This window comes from Nicotiana tabacum, chromosome 23 (assembly GCF_000715075.1).
Source record: "Nicotiana tabacum cultivar K326 chromosome 23, ASM71507v2, whole genome shotgun sequence".
Classification (NCBI taxonomy): Eukaryota; Viridiplantae; Streptophyta; class Magnoliopsida; order Solanales; family Solanaceae; genus Nicotiana; species Nicotiana tabacum.
In genome coordinates this window covers 125,595,347-125,612,450 of record NC_134102.1, presented here as the reverse complement: position 1 = coordinate 125,612,450, position 17,104 = coordinate 125,595,347, and the positions used below count along the sequence as shown (strand labels likewise).

Here is a 17,104-nt window from a genome sequence, read left to right as displayed (position 1 = left end):
TCATTATTGAAAAAGTCACCAAAAGCCAACTTTCAGGCCGCTTGGTCCAAACCTGAAATTCGGGCAAAAACCTCGTTTACCCATTCACCCCCGAGACCGGTTATGTAATTTATTTTGGAATCCGGCCTCAATTTGAGGTCTAAATCCCCATTTTATAAAAATCCTTAATTCTACCCAAACCCTCAATTTCCACCATGAAAATACTAGATTTTAGGTTAAATGTAATGAAAATACTAGATTCTACCCAAATCTTTCATTATGAAATGTAATGAAAGATTGAAGGAAAATAGGTTAGAATCACTTACCAATGGATTGGGGAAGAGGAGTTCTTTGAAAAATCGCCTCTAGGTTTTTCTAGTTTTGAAAATTTGAAGAATGAACAAAAATCCTATCTAACTCCCATTTGTTCAGTTGTAGATGTCGCATTTCCGACCAGGGGTTCGCAATTACGAATCCCCGCAAATGCGAAGAACACCTCACAAATGCGAAGTCTGCACACCTCTGCTTTCATCACATTTGCGATGAAATGTTCGCAAATGCGAACTCTAGCCTCCTCGCAATTGCGACCTCCTGATCGCAAATGCGAACTCTTGCTGACCCAGGTACTATTCGCAAATGCGAAGAATTTGCTCGCAAATGCGAGCCTGGTAGGATTTGGGATGTTCGCAATTGCAAACACTGATCTCGCAATTGCGAGATCAGAGACCAGTACCAGAAATTGCAGAACACCAGCTGAGTTCTAAGTCTAAACCACTCTGTAGCCTAACTGAAACTCACCCGAACCCTCGGGACTCTAAACCAAATATGCACACAAGTCTAAAAATATCATTCGAACTTGTCGCGTGATCAAATCGCCAAAATAACACCTAGAACTACGAATTTAGCATCAAATCAAAGGAAATTTTCAAGAAAACTCATGAACTTCTAATTTCACAACCGGACGTCCGAATCACGTCAAACCAACTCTATTTCTCACCAAATTTGACAAACAAGTCATAAATATAGTATTTGACTTATACCGGGTTCCTGAACCAAAATACGGAACCTATATCCAAAAAGTCAAACATTGGTCAAACATTTCAAAGTCATTAAGCTTTTAACTTTCAAATTTCAACAAAGTGCGATAACTCAAGCTAGGGACTTTCGAATTCAATTTCGGGCATACGCTCAAGTCCCAAATCACGATGCGGACCCACCGGGACCGTCAAAATATGAATCCGGATCCGTTTGTTCAAAACGTTGACCAAAGTCAACTCAAATGGATTTTAAGGCAAAATTTTCATATTTTCTCAGTTTTTAACATAAAAGCTTTCCGGAAAACACCCGGACTGTGCATGCAAATCAAGAAAGGCTAAAATAAGGTATTTAAGGCTTCAAAGCGCAAAATTAGGTTCTAAATCATAAGATGGCCTATCGGGTAAGCTCGAACCGAAGGTCCAATCGAGGATGAAGTCACTATTCAATCTAAGATCAAGCTTAATTATAACATTGCGACTGGTTTGATCATTTATTTTGCCTTTAATTAAATTCATCTGCTATTCTTAATTATTCATATTGAATTAAGCCACACATCCTTAAAATCGCATATAAATTTAATTTTCACCAAATTTTGGGGTAAATGGTTTGGCGCCCACCATGGGCTAAGGATAATAGTGGTGATATTATACGAATCCCCATAACACACCCTATTTTACGCTTGATCTTTGAAATCTTAATTTCAGGTCAGTCCAAAAATGTCTAACTCTCAGTCTGCTCACTTGAACGTTGACACTAAATCTGGTAATCACGACGAAAATAATAATTTGTTGCCCAGGAATGATGTGCTTCTTACCGATCCCAACAGTGTCCCAGCTGCCGACCCGGTCAATGCCAACTCGCAGGTGGCCATAAACATCAATTTACCAACTGATCCCGAAAACAGTGTTCGCGGGGGACCACGACCAACAGCTCGAGAAGCGCCCAAAGGCGAAGGTGATAGGGTGAGCGTACGACTGATTTTCGAGATATTACAGGCTCAACAAGCGGCAATAGCATAGCTACAGAGTCAAAACCACGCCCTCAACAGGGTCAAACCAGAACAATCCCAGGAAAGCACCCGAAGAAATGAATAAATTACCGAAAGACCGGGTGAAGTCGAGCCCGGGGTGAGTCCTGAGGTAATGAAAATGCTCGAAGCGTTGCCGAAACGGGTGGAATTAGGTGAGAAAAGGATTGAGGCTAATGACAAAAAGGTGAAAACATACAATTCTAGGGTCGATCAGATCCAGGGAGCACCCCCGATATTGAAGGGGCCGGAATCCAAGAAATTTATCCAGAAGCCTTTTTCCTCCGAACGCGGCACCAAAGCCAATCCAAAAGAGGTTTCGCAAGCCCGATATCCCCAAATACAATGGGACCACGGATCCAAATAAATATGCGACCTTCTATACATGCACGATCAAGGGGAACAGCTTGGAAGACAATGAGATCGAGTCAGTGTTATTGAAGAAGTTTGGGTTGACTTTGTCCAAGGAAGGAATGATATGGTATCACAAATTGCCCATAAATTCTATTTATTCGTTTTCTATGCTTGCAGATGCTTTCGTAAAGGCCCATGCCGGGGCCATCAAGATCGAGACCAGAAAGTCAGATAGATCTCTTCAAGGTCACACAAAGGGATAACGAGATGCTTAGGGAGTTCGTGTCAAGATTCCAGATGGAACTGATGGACCTACCACCAGTTGCAGATGATTGGGCAGATCAGGCATTCACTTAGGGACTCAACCCCCAAAGTTCTTTGGCCTCTCAACAGCTAAAACACAATTTGTGGAGTACTCGGTGGTAACCTGGGCCGATGTCCACAATAGGTACCAGTCGAAGATCAGGGTCGAGGACGACCAACTAGGGGCACCTTTTGGATTTGTTTACCCCATCAGGGCCTATGATAGATCCAAGAGAGCCATTGATCATGAGCCAAGATCGGTTCGAGATCGGTATCAATCATACAGCGCATACCGAATGGGAAATGAATATTGGCGTCACCCCACAAAGAACAAGAAGAGAAGCGATCGAGGGCCCAGTGGCCGAGGTCTGATGACCAAAAATGGGTTCGACAGACCGCTCGCGAGTAGGGAAGCACCAAGATTATCGGAGTACAACTTCAACGTGGACGCTACCAGCATCGTGTCAGCCATAGGGCGCATCAAAGAGACTAAGTGGCCCTGACTATTTTAGTCCAACCCTACTGAGAGAGATCCTAATTTGATGTGTAAGTATCACAGCACTCATGGTCACAGGACCGAATATTGCCGACAGTTTAGAGAAGAAGCTACCCGATTATCCAACAACGGGTACCTCCGAGAATTCCTAAGCGAGCGAGCTAAAAATCACTTCAGGAATAGGGACCCCAACAAACAGGTCGAACTAGAGGAACCTCAGCACGTGATCACCATAATAATCGGAGGGGTCGATGTTCCCCAGGACCAATGATGAAACGCACTAAAGTATCTATCATAAGGGAAAAATGCACTCGAGATTATATTCCGGACGGAGCCATTTTGTTCAGCGACAAAAATGTCGAGGGCATCGTACAGTCTCACAGCGATGCACTGGTAATATCCGTACTTATCAATAAATCTTGAGTTAAACGTATGTTGATTGATTAAGGTAGCTCGGCCAACATAATCATATCAAGGGTCATAGAGTAGTTTGGGTTACTGAACCAAATCGTATCGGCAGTCTAGGTATTGAACGGATTTAACATGGAATGTGAAACCACGAAATGAGAGATAACCTTACCAGTAAACACCGCCGGGACAATCCAAGAAATAAAGTTCTACATGATCGAAGGGGACATGAGGTACAATGATCTATTCGAAAGGTCGTGGGTTCACAACATGAGGGCGATACCCTCGACCTTGCATCAGGCGTTGAAATTTCCCACACAATGGTGAGTCAAAACGGTCTACGGAGTACAGCCATCCGCAAGGGAGATGTTTGCCGTCGACGAGGTAATCCCGGTGCCCGCGGTTTTGACGTCAAGGAACACGGGATCGACCAAAAAGAAAGAGATTAAATAGCAATCACTGATACAGCCTCGATCGAACCGGAAAAACGGAAAGATCGAGGAGAAGACGAGGAGGACGATTATGGCGTCCCGAGATTATTCATAGCTCCTAATGACACTGATGCCACCAAATTAACGGTTGAAGAGTTGGAACAAGTCATATTAATCGAGCATCTATCGGATCGAAAGGTATACCTGGGCACAGGATTAACCCCCGGGCTCATGGAAAAACTTATTAATTTTCTTAAAGCTAACGCCGATTTTTTTGCTTGGTCCCATCTTGACATGACAAGGATCCCATTGAAGGTAACACCGACTTATGGGACGTTCCGTTGACCCAACAACTCGGTCGTAATGTACGAAGGAAGGAACCGGGGTTCACTTTTCATTTCCCGTCGATTTGATAAATATACCGTCCGAAAAATGAGGGGACTATCTATGTACGGGTAAAATCGAGGGCAATGTCCACCCCAATTCCCCAATGAAAGAACGAAGAGGGGAACACGGACCCGGGTGATTATAATCGGGGCTAGAGACCCGTCGAGATCCGGGAAGGATGAACGATATGTCCGACATCGGACACGGTAAAGTGACGAACCCTGGACCGAATATGACTTCTAGACCTCGGGAGATGCGGTGGACGGTTATGCAGGTCAGATAGGGGGCCGCAATAATCGCCCACAAACAGATATCACAGCGCGAATCTCGCTTGATGTCGATTAAGAAGAAGATTTTTACCTTTTTTAGACTTGTACTATGACTGAAACTCTCCTACTATATAAAGGAAAAAAATTTCTTTAGTCTGACATATTGTAACATGCAATTCAAGACAATAAAAGTTTATTTTTATCTTCTAGCAACTGTTAAGAACTTTGCTCTCTTATACTATTCTTCATTCACGACTAGGCTCGAACCGAGGGTCCAATCGAGGAAGAAGTCGCTGTTCAATCTAAAATCAAGCTTAATTATAACATTGCGATTGGTTTGATCGTTTATTTTTCCTTTAATTAAATTCATCTGCTATTCTTAATTATTCGTGTTGAATTAAGCCACGCATCCTTAAAACCGCATATAAATTTAATTGTTACCTAATTTTGGGGTAGACAAAAATCAAATTAGAATTAGTTAACTGCCCATATATAAATAAAGTCATGTTAGGTATGCTTAATTCTCGTTTTACATCTTCCTTTTCGTAGTTAACTTCTCGGAAGAAATGAAGAAAAGGGGAAATTCAGTGAACTCTTGGCTTCTCCTTGAGATTGTTGTACTAAGTTTGACTTAAGCAAATGGGACATTTATATGATTATGCTACATTTCAACAACTAAAATAATTTTCAAAAGTCATGATTTGATATTCTTCAAATTATTTTGTTTACAGTTGATTTATTCCCATTGAAATGACTAGTCATACATGCTGCACATGATTTTATTTGCAGTGGTCTTACCAGATAGTTTTCATTTTTTTAGGTTGTTTACATGTTTAGCCTAATCTATAACTAAGTTAGTGTTGGCCTACTTTGTAGTTCTTAGGTTTAGGTTATTTAGATTAAGTCAGTAGTAAAGTTGTGTCGAGTCTGTTCATTTTAATATGTACATTAGTTACCAAATTCTATTAAGGTTCATAAGGACACTGTTGTTTTATTTATGGACAAAGTCCTTTTTTGTGGTGTTTCATTTATGAGTTATGACAATCTAGACACTTCACGTGAATTCATGTGATGGTTTTGGCCCGAAGTTTGACTTCGATGAGACGAAGAACAATTTTCTTTAAAAATTTAAGGCTATATTGCATTTAGGAAAGACATCAAATTCAATTTTATGCCGTTACCTCTTTTAGTAATGAGTCTAATTAATGACTAATTATGAACATTAATGGAGTAGCTCTTATGTTTGTCAGTTTATGCTCTCCCCATTTTATACGAACCTTAGATTAGGATTTCTTAAGTATTCTTTAAACTGCATAGGCTAACTTTTTCTTTTTTTTCAAACCTTAGTCGTAAGTAAATATGCTTTTTAAAAAAAAAAAAAAAAAAAAGAGTAGTCGTAAGTAAATATTACACCTCACCCCCAAAGTCACCAGCAGGGATAGGGATAAAAATAACAGGAAAGGAGATTCATAGTCTGTGCTTCTATTCGGGTAAAAGCATTATTTTAGCAAAGTTAGGTGTTTGGCCAAGATTTTAGAAGGAAAAGAAAGTTGTTTTTGAATAGAGGCAGAAGCAGTTTTGAGAAGAGAAAAAAATAGATTCTCCCTAAAATACTTTTGAGAAAAATACATTTAAAGTACTTTTTAAAAATTTGGTCAAACACTAATTATTACTCAAAAGTATTTTTTAAATTGGTAAGCCAAATACAAAATGTTTCTTACTAAAAATAATCTTGTGAAAAACACTTTTCAAAATGAGGATAATTGAATTTTGCATATAAGTCCAGGCTGGTACTTTGCAATCGAATATTCTGAATATCAGGCCCTTTATATCCCTTTCCAGAATTTCCACTTTTTTAGAGAGTACAGTGTTCTTTTCTCCCAAGAAGCATATGCTAGCCTATAAAATATTCTAACTATTCTCAAAATTTGTGAATTATTTGGCTGGTACTTTTTTTCCTGTTTCTTGCTTTTTCTAAAGTAATTTAGCTAATGTTTCATCTTCAATTTGAGTTAGTAAATGGTAAACATCAACATTTTGAATCAATCCAGAATTTGAGTTTGAAATTACTCAAAATGCAGCCTTTCAGTTTGTACCCAGTTTAGAATCAATATAACTGTTTTATACTTTAAGGGCAAAAAAAATGTCATTACTGTATGAAAAAGGACATGAACTACCCAAGTGCTTGTTAAAAGTTTTTTAGTATAGCACAAAGATTTTCTGTTATGAGGAGGGACTAAGATGATCAAAGATTAAGTGGATATAATTTTTATGCAGTAAAATGAAAAAAGTGGGAAGACTCAAAGAAACAAAGTGAAATGTACTAAAATTAATGAATAGTAGCCATTACATATATTATAGGCAATTTAAAAGAATGTATGAAATTTCAATAAACTAAACAACCATCCGGGGGAGCAGCAATTGACGCAACCGGAAAATAAATGAAAATTACAAGTTAAAACAATTAATAATGGCCTTTATCAACATAACTACAACTAGACTCCTACAAACACAATCACAATACCCTTCACAGGGAAAAGCCGGGCTCCCGAATTTTAACACAACATCAAGCATCAGTGGAAAAGTTCCCTAATGGAACACAGAAAAGATTGCAGATACCAGCAGCAGCATCGTGAAAATGAATTTCGACCCGTTGCCTCTAATGGATGTTGCAGATGATATATCTTGAGGCCTGAGGATTAAATGAACAACATTAGACAGGTATTCTGAGGTATTGTGCTTAAACATTTAGGTGAAGATAGTTGATTACTTACTTTTGCAGTTTGCTAAGTTGACCACAGAAGAGTGCATTGTCTGGCATTGGCATCTCAGTCTTGTTAGAGGGCTCTGAATTAACAACCCTGATGTATGTTTCTTGGCCTAGAAACCATGAGTCGAGGTTTTCTGTTCTCAGGTTCCAAATTCCAACATTGTCAAGGGAGACCAAGATTGCTGTCCATGCTCCAGGGAAAACCTGAGAAGCATACGAAAGATAAGAGAATTGTCATGATATGGAGTCTTTGAAGACATGAAATGAAAATTAGGAACTACAGCCAAGCACAAAATTTCTGAAATAACAGGCAGCGATAATAGTATATTCATGTCCCTAAGGTGGAGCAATACTAGATGTGCCAGTTGACACTAGAAGTTTATTAAGCTGGTAAAGGGAACTCTTTGACTGGCACAAAACATGTCGCAGAAGCTTAGCATGCTTGTACTTTACAGCACAATTACAGTGACAACCAGAAGCAAACTGAGTTCTGATTTCTCGTTTAAAATCAGCAGCCATGTTGCAACAATAACAACAACAACAAACCCAGCGTAATCCCATAAATGGGGTATGGGGAGGGTAGTGTATACGCAGACCTTACCCCTATAGACCCTCGGCTCAGCAGCCATGTTGCAATGCAAACAAATTACAAAGTGGTCATCTTATCACTGGCACATACAAGTAAGAAAAGAATTGAACTTATCAGATCAGATTGTAAGCAGTGTTCATTGAGATGGCAACCAAAATATAGTGAGTTTGTCCAAGGCATGCATCCATAATTCAACATGCTACAGCAAATATTAGTCTTAACAACATGCTATACCTTTTCTTTTTGATAACATACTTCATACGCTTAGTATAAACCTTATTTCACCTGTCTAATAGACTACTCATAATTTTCTTGGCACCAAAATGAAGTGTAAGCCTGTACTAACTTATCAAGAATTCAGAGAAATTCGCAAGATATAACAACGATTACCTGTGTTGTGGTTCGAGCTATTCCATCCCATTTGTTGTAAGTGCCCCTACTACTATTTGACCATACACCATAATCCATCCTGCAAGTTGGTATTAATGAAAAATCAAGTTTAGAGAAAAGAGTTTTCCAGTTTCAGGTTTGAAATACAATGAACACTGAGAGGAGGCCAGATCATACCCGACCACAAAAAAGGCGTATCCACTCATGTGGTATGTATGCACCTTGGTATCGTTGTTCTGTAATATTACTTCCATAAATCCCCTGTAGGTACCATTTATAACAGAGGTTTCCATCTTAGGAGGTCCTGTTAGTGGTGCCATAGGGAAGTCTAGCTTATATACACCCTTTAATTTGTACTTGTCAGCAAGTCTGATTGGTGTTTTAGGATTAACAAACGAAATCCCATTAAGTGTTGTTCTTCTTTTTCCATCTACCATCGTTGGCGGCTTATTTTGGATCACGTATATCTCTGTCACATTAATTGAGCCATATCTGAAAGAGCCTTGGGGATTTGGGCGAGCTCCGCTTGCCGTTACATTCCACCTGCATAGCATACACCATAACACCTATTACTTACAACTTTCTGATACAAGTTGATAAGTGCATCTGGGGAGAGAAACAAACCTAATAGATCTAGCCTGGTTCATGGAGTAAGTTTTGTCGAATTCATCTTGAGGTGGTTCGGGAAGAGGACCATGTGCCTTTCCTTTTGAGTTTGTGTATTTTAAAATGCCAACACCAGTGACTCTTTGCCATTGTGATTGGTTGACAAATCTGGCGCTTGCAACAATATAGTAATCAGAACTTGCGTTCTGATCCATGGTTATCAAAAAGGAGTATGATTGTCCAACATGTATGTCTAAGCTAGTATAGTTTTGCTGCACAGTATATGATCCCTCTGCTTCTGCCAAAAGTAAGTTATGATTCTGAATTCTGAAGTTCAAGCTGGTTGATATCCCTACATTGCTTACACGAATCCGGTAGGTTTTGCCTGCAGAATCATAATATTAGTATTACAAAACAACAGAGAAGAGAAGTGTATGGCACTATAGATAATTAACAAGACAATTTAGCAGCACAAATGAGGACTTACATTTCTAGACAGAGGCGAAGTCAGGAATTCTAATAATGGGATAGAAAAATGCAAAATGGTATACCTAGAAACTTCTCTTATTACAAGGAATAAATATATATATACACACACATATATGCATGTATAAGTTTGTTTTCACCCTACTTGCTCGGTATAGTTTTTGGACGAAGAGGATTCAATTGAACCTCCTTTCTTACCTTTAGCTCCACCACTTGTCCCAGATAATCAATTAATTTCTACATATGGATGCATTATTTCGCAGAATCAGTTAATTCATTTTCCTTCTCTACACTATTGAACCACAAAAGCATAAGCCTTTGCAAGAAGGTGAAATGAAACTCTAAAGTGTCTAGAGGAAGTTTTACCGCGGAAATGTTAAAGAGGGAAGTTTTTGTCAGAGCAGATAAAATCCATGTAACAAATAACATGAATTACGCCGAGGACAACATAAATCTTACTCCTCTTTAACAAGTAGTAGTCACATTCTAGCACAATGTAGCTTACCCGGGTGGACGGTGATAGTTTCATAGTCAATGCCATCAGGCACAATAGTATCATTGTATCTATAAGGACCTTTTCCATTAATTAAAACACCATCTGGCTTCCCCAAATCTTTCCCGGCAAGAAGAGTGTTCCTCAAAGCCTACATCGATCCAACAAGAAGCAAAAGGTACACATTATACACTAAAACTATACAAAAAATTTAACTTCAACAAAAGCTTTACACGATAAACTCATCGCGTAAACACTAACCGTGTGATTTCTGGTGTACCAATCACCAATCATAATAGTGATATCATCATATGGAAAATCAAAAGGGATTGGAATTTCACCCCTGTTGTTAATAGTAATTCCACCAAAACCACCTGATGCTCTCTGAAAATGGAGTGAAGGGAAGTAAAAGAAACTTCCAATTTGGTCCTTGACCTGAAATTGGTAAGTCCAATTCCATCTTGAAGGGATAGGACAGTTTGTTCCTGGTAACCCATCTTGCCAAGTTGTCTTCTTCTGTTGAACACCAGACCTGTATAATTACAACAAAATTTTAACATAAAAAAACCACTAACATTCAAAAGAGTGTACTCAGCGGGAAAAATTAAACTTACCAATGCAGGAGAAGTTCTTCATCTAATTTGTTCTTTACATTAACAACAACATTGTCATTAGTGGTCACATTCATTGTTGGTCCAGGAAATTTTCCATTTATAGCAATAACCTGAAAAAGATTGGGTAAATATAGCTCAAGAAACTTAAAATCTAGGCATTAAGCTTCAAAATACATTAACTCTAAGCACAAAGTTGGAAACTTTGACATCACATATACCATAGATCTGAAACCAATTTTGAAGAAACACTACGAAAAATATTAACATATGTACGGAAAAAATAAGAGATCTGAAAAAACAAACCTGTTGGGGCACACCAAGTGGAGAAGCTTCAATGTAGGAGACTTCAAAGTTAAAAAACTTAAATGGATCTCCAGCAAAACATAACCCCATAAACAAGAAAATGCACACAAGGGTGATTTGGAAAGACTGAGTACAAGAAGCCATTGGTTTCAAAGTAAGTAAAAATCAATACTTTCAAAGTGTTTTATGAAGAAAAAAAATGCTCCCTTTTTTTTGTGCAGTTACATTATAAGATAGAGAGCAAAGAAAAAATGAGCAGAAAGAGAGCAAGAAAGCAGCTAAGAGAGAAAGACAAGAAAGAGAAAGTGTAGTAGTAGTAGTACTAGTGGTTTTTTTATAATAGTAGTAAAAGGAGGGTGGCAACGGTTCAATTTACTTTTTATGGGGTACAGTTTTCTTGGTCATAGGTGAGAGAGAAAAGAAAAGGAATGGTGGTGCTAGCTTGGATTTTAGAGAGGGTGAGCTGAAAGTTTTATGTCGGTCCAAAATGCTAATACTACTAAATTGTTATAATTATTAGGGTGCACATGACCAAATGCATGGATTGAGGGAAATAGTGTAATTAAGAAAAGGAATGCGTGTCTTTGCGTGTAATGTGTGTGTGAGATATGGAAATGAGCCAATGACAGATAATAAGATATACTATATAAGAAAAATAAAAATAAAATAAAATCTTTCACAAGGGAATGAAATTACTAAAATGAAAATATGGGCATAAATATTTTATAAATAATTAGATTATTGACCAAATATCTTTACGACCACTTAAACTTGGTTTCAGTTTTCATTTTGATACTTTAACTAAACGTATTACTTATTGAACACTTTAACCCAAATCAAAGTATGCTTATTGAACACAAAAGTTGACATGGTAAAAGAGTTGTATTTCGACCCCTCTTAGGCCCGTGAATTTTGATGGTTTTGAAATCATGTTTTTCTTTTCTTTTTTGTTTAAATTAAAATTGACTTTTTTTGTAAAGGCCACCCATAATTACCTTATCTCCACCATTGTCACCTCTGTAAGTATGCATCTCCATTATTGCTCTATTTTTGCTTCTGAACTGTGACAAAAGAAGGACAGAAGAATATTTTTTTCTCCAACAATAAATTTGGGCAAAATAAATACGTCAATGACTGATTTTCTCCAAATTCTATTCATTATTTTTCAACTTTTCCAGATTTCGCTCACCATCTTCTTCAGCTTTGCCATCTTCTTTCAACCCAGATCTGAAAATTTTTATTGTTACAGCAAAGAAATTCAAAAATAAAAATGATTTGCCCGACTATCAGTTTTAAATTTGATCCCGATGAGCGAAGGGCCGATGAACGAAAGGAAAAGAAGAAGGGAGGAGGGAGAAAGAGGATGACCAACGATGGAAGTGGAGAAGATGAACAACCACGAGTAAGATCCAACGGCTTTTTTACAACCAAAAAAATAACATCATGGCTTCTTTTTTTTTTTTTTCCCTGATGTGGCTTGTTTTAATGATCTGGCATCTTTTCATTGATTATATTTCCACATAAGCGCGTTTGAGCTTCACACATTTGTTTTATTTTTTGGGACTAAGTTTTTTGTGTTCAATAGGCATACTTTGATTTGGGTTAAAGTGTTCAATAGGTGATAGGCTTAGTTAAAGTGTTAAAATGAAAACTGAAGCTAAGTTTAAGTGCCGTATAGGTATTTGGCCTAGATTATATAAGTCATAAGTTAGATTTGAGGAAGTGAAAAAGATTTTATGTACCTTGTTTGATTCATAACTGGAATGCACCATTATGAATTGTTTCAGCTAGATCTATAGCTTTAGCTTGTTTGCCAAAGCTTCTTTAACGCCAAAAGTTATTATTATTTTTTTAAGTTGAAATGTTTGGCCAAAATTTTAAAAATAATATTTTTTTGAGCAGAAGCATAAGTAGTTTTGGAGAAATAGAAAAAGTAGTTTCTCATCGAGAGTATTTGAAAAGTATTTTTGACAAAATTACACTTAAAAGTACTTTTTAAAAGTTTAATCAAACATTAATGGCTGCTCAAAAAAGTATTTTTTATTTTAATTAGCCAAATACCTTCTCACCAAAAGTACATATGAAAGGAAATACTTTTCAAAATAAGTTGATTTTAGAAGTTTGACCAAATATGTTACTACTTTGTTAGCATACAAATACAACATACAATACTAATCAATGACACAAACACTTTGAGTGATATGACTGTTTTTTTCTTCATAAGTTGAAAATTAAGGCGCTATAAAAAATTGACTTAGAAAAGCAAGATACTAGTAACAAAAATGTACAATACGTATGCTCGGTACAAGTAATAATTCGCGATGTACAATATGAACGTAGCCCATATAACGTGGTGATGTTTTCCTTGACATTGTCATCTGCTTTGTCCAATTTACATAGGTCATTGACTCATTGGAGTTTTCAACAACTGCATTATATTACTTCATCACATGCTCAAATATACATAAGACATTGCAGCCAGAGGCATAATCACACTATACAAAGGTAATCAAGCGAACATCTTCGATGAACAATTATATTGTGTATAATATTTTATATGACTATATATTATATTGTAAATATTCTTAATACATTTAAGTAAGGTAATTTAATGGTCGAGAGTGTTCAAACTTCAAAGTGAGGTGTTGTTCATGAATTTAAATCCTTGTCTAAATATTTTTTATTTGCTCATTTTGTTGGCCAAAACAAGACGAAGATCACTGTATGTGATCTATTTGACTCTTTTTTAATCCAACAAAAATTCTTATAAATAAATATTAAAATTTAAAATGAGTGTAAAAACAAACAACTAATCTTAAAAGTTATTTCTTAAATAACTGTTATTATTTAAATGTCATGCTCTACAAAAGTTTCCTCAACAAAAGTTCTCTATATACTACTGACCCCTTAACTCTCTCCTTCCTTTGGCTTTATGTTTAATTTTATTAGTAGAATCTCTTTTATTGTCTTGTTTTATGTTAATTTTAATTTATAAAATTAGTTCTATTACAAGTATTTTAATTGTTTAGCTAAATATTGCATAGTTTGATTTTAAAAAATTCGGTGCACCCATTCATCGAAAAAAATTATCGATTTCCATAAAGTTCGAAAACCCTTGGCGAGATTTCTTGCGACGTCACTGATTATATCATTATTTATGACCCAACTTGAGAAAATAGAATCCCATATAACCAATATAAAAGTGAAATGGAGAATTTAGCTAAATTATGAGCTAACACATTCTATACGTCATTGGGGTTCAAACTAGTGAACTTTTGGTCACTAATGAAAACAGTGTTTATTCGTGGAATATGATCAAATTTTAAAAAAAAATTGAAAAAAAATTAAAGTTCCACTCACAAAACTTTAACCTTTTATAAATAAAATGTATGTCCAAACACAATTTTAACTTTTAAAAATTATTTTTCTATACAACTTTAAATTATTATTTTCAAGTTTTAATTAAATTTATGTCTAAACGCTAACTTAATATCTAAAATGTCCTTTTGCAAAATTCCCTTCCCCATTAAGTAATTTTTTCAAACGCACATAAAAGAAGGTTTTAGTTTTCATGGGATGAGGTGGGGTAAGGGGGTTTGGGGACGACAACCAATGGACAGTTCAGAGTGATACATTACCACACGCCTACTCCTTTAATTGAGAACCAAATTGTGTCTTCCACCAACCTCCATTATTCTTTTCCTTTTTTCGTCCCTCATAGTACCAAGTTTTCTACCATTAATACTAGACCCTTCCAGAGCATATTACCAATAATTAGTTGCTACATTTTTTGCGTAATTTGTAGGAGTCTCAATTATTATATTAGGTACTTATTATTCTAACGACATTAAAATTTGAACAAAAGTTATTATGTTTGAACCAATTGCTCCTCCCACTAGTATAAGATTGGATAACTCGATGTCTCTATCCACCAAAATTTAAATAATCACTTAGTAATATTTTTTGTCACTGCTAAAGTAATTAATTGCTACATTTTGATCAATCTTCTACTGAATACACTTATTTTGCTGCTCCTTTTTACTATAAGTGGATCCGAAACAACAGCTCTTAATTGGTTTCATAATGGCATCATCTACTTATAGGGTAGTACTAATTACTAGGCTTTAACTTCAAATTATCATCTCTCAAATAGTAGTACTCCATTTATATACATACACTGGGTTTTCATCCTCCTTCCAGTAAATAACAACTTGTTTGTTTTTTTCGTATCTATATTAATCTGAAATTAAATTTTCTTTTCAACCTAAATAATGTGAATCCGCTTATATTTTCCGAAAGTTGGTCTTTAATGATGACTTGCGCAAGTTAATATGCAAAAGGTTTGTTCCTAATACTGAGAAAGTTATGTTTTATGAATGTATATAACGTGAACAATTAATATTGGTTACCTTTTCTTCTCTACATCGATTGTGTCTATAATTTATTAATTAATCCCAAACATCTCTAAAATTCACTAAAGACAAAACCATTAGAATGATTTAAGATAAGGAAAGATGAAACTTTACTCTAAATAAGGAGAGGATCTATCGAGAATATAATCGTAAAATATACTCTTTCTATCTTAATTCATATTATACTCTTTTCAGTTCAGACGTTTCAAGATAGTTAACCCCATTAAATATTTTAGACAACTTTTACTACTTTTTAAAACTTTAATTTATTTAATTATTTAAATATAAACTTTTATGGAGTATTATTTTAAATTAGTACTAATCAGACACTATTATTACACCGAGAGCTCGTTTGGTACAATGGATAAGGAATAATTAATTGCGAAATTAAATTTAAGAAGAGTTTATCACATGTTTGGTTGGTAGAAAACTGCGGTATAATTAATCCCGGGATTATAGTATATTTTATTCCCATTGAAAGGTGGAATAATTAGTCTCGGGATAACTAATCCTGAGATAATTAATCCTGGGTAATTTCTTTCCAACCAAACTACCCATGATAGTAGGGGTGTTCGTCGATCGGTACGGTACGATATTTATATATTTCAGTTCGGTATTTTCGGTATTCGATTTCTTAAAATTCTATACCAATACCGTACCTAATTAAATTCGGTATGGTTCGATTTTTCTCATTTCGATTTCGATTTAATCGATTCGGCAACTTCGGTTTATTATGTTTGAATACTAACTAGTGCATAGAGCCATAGACTCTAATATTCTTAATTAAAGTACTCAAAAATACAAAACTAAAAATATTTGTTAACAAAAGTTTTGTCCAAAACCAGCAAATATCGACCCATAAAGAGAAAACTGTACATAAAAAGAATAAATTGGATTATTAGAAATGTCTTGTCACTTGTTTAGAGCTAATTGATGAACTTAGAGAATAAAAGAAAAGTAAAATTTTAGATTTTTTTATATTTATGTTATAATTGATAATATGTGTTTTGTCTAATATAATAGGAGTATATATTTCGGTATTTTATTTTAAAATATCAAATACTATATCTAATACCAATTTTTTTTAAACTTAAATCAAATATTATACCAAATACTAAAATACCGAATATCAAAAATTAAAATTTTTAATTTCGGTAAGTAATTCAGTATTTACCAAATTATACACTGTTCTAGTGGGATGAAATATATAGAAATTGCAACTTGTATAGAAACACCATTACTTTTTATGTGTGGAGCGTCGTACAAGAAACTTTCTCAGGAAAGCTCCACATGATTGCCAGCAGGGTATCCAGGCACCGTGTGGGGCCCTTTTTCGATGGATTCACCCATTAATGGCTATGGTTGCACCTATTTGCGGATCTTCTCTTTCTTTCTATTTTCTTCTTTCTCAACGGTATCTAAGGAAAAAAGAATACCTTCATTGTCTTAAAGACATTTTTTATAGCTGCATTCCGATTAAGTTAAGGTTTATTGACACAAAATTTGCCTACCGATATTTCTTTTTATTTCTACGGCTAGAGAAATTTTATTTATTCCACCACAATTCTGGTGATGGAATATATAAAGAGTGGCATTGTCTTCGACTAACCAATGGTTTTTAGAACATAATCATCAGCTCTTATTCCTCCCCATGTGATCTTTTGCTGAAAAACAATCATTGTCCATGCTCCCACGAAATGATATCTTTCATTCTTTGGATAATTCTTTTTCTTTTCTCCTGAAATTTGG

General features: G+C 35.7%; 1 protein-coding gene across 1 annotated transcript; it reads right to left on the bottom strand.

Annotated features, from left to right (window-relative positions):
* Window positions 1-6,997: 6,997 nt before the first annotated feature.
* On the bottom strand, window positions 6,998-11,503 carry LOC107807992 (monocopper oxidase-like protein SKU5). Its single transcript, XM_016632471.2, has 9 exons — window positions 10,944-11,503; window positions 10,641-10,750; window positions 10,288-10,558; window positions 10,039-10,177; window positions 9,066-9,432; window positions 8,619-8,984; window positions 8,442-8,520; window positions 7,467-7,666; window positions 6,998-7,384 (listed from the first exon to the last, which is right to left on the bottom strand). Exons 1-9 carry the CDS (start codon window positions 11,085-11,087, stop codon window positions 7,282-7,284), a joined length of 1,779 nt encoding a protein of 592 aa, XP_016487957.1. The 5' UTR covers window positions 11,088-11,503; the 3' UTR covers window positions 6,998-7,281.
* Between the last annotated feature and the right edge of the window lie 5,601 nt (window positions 11,504-17,104).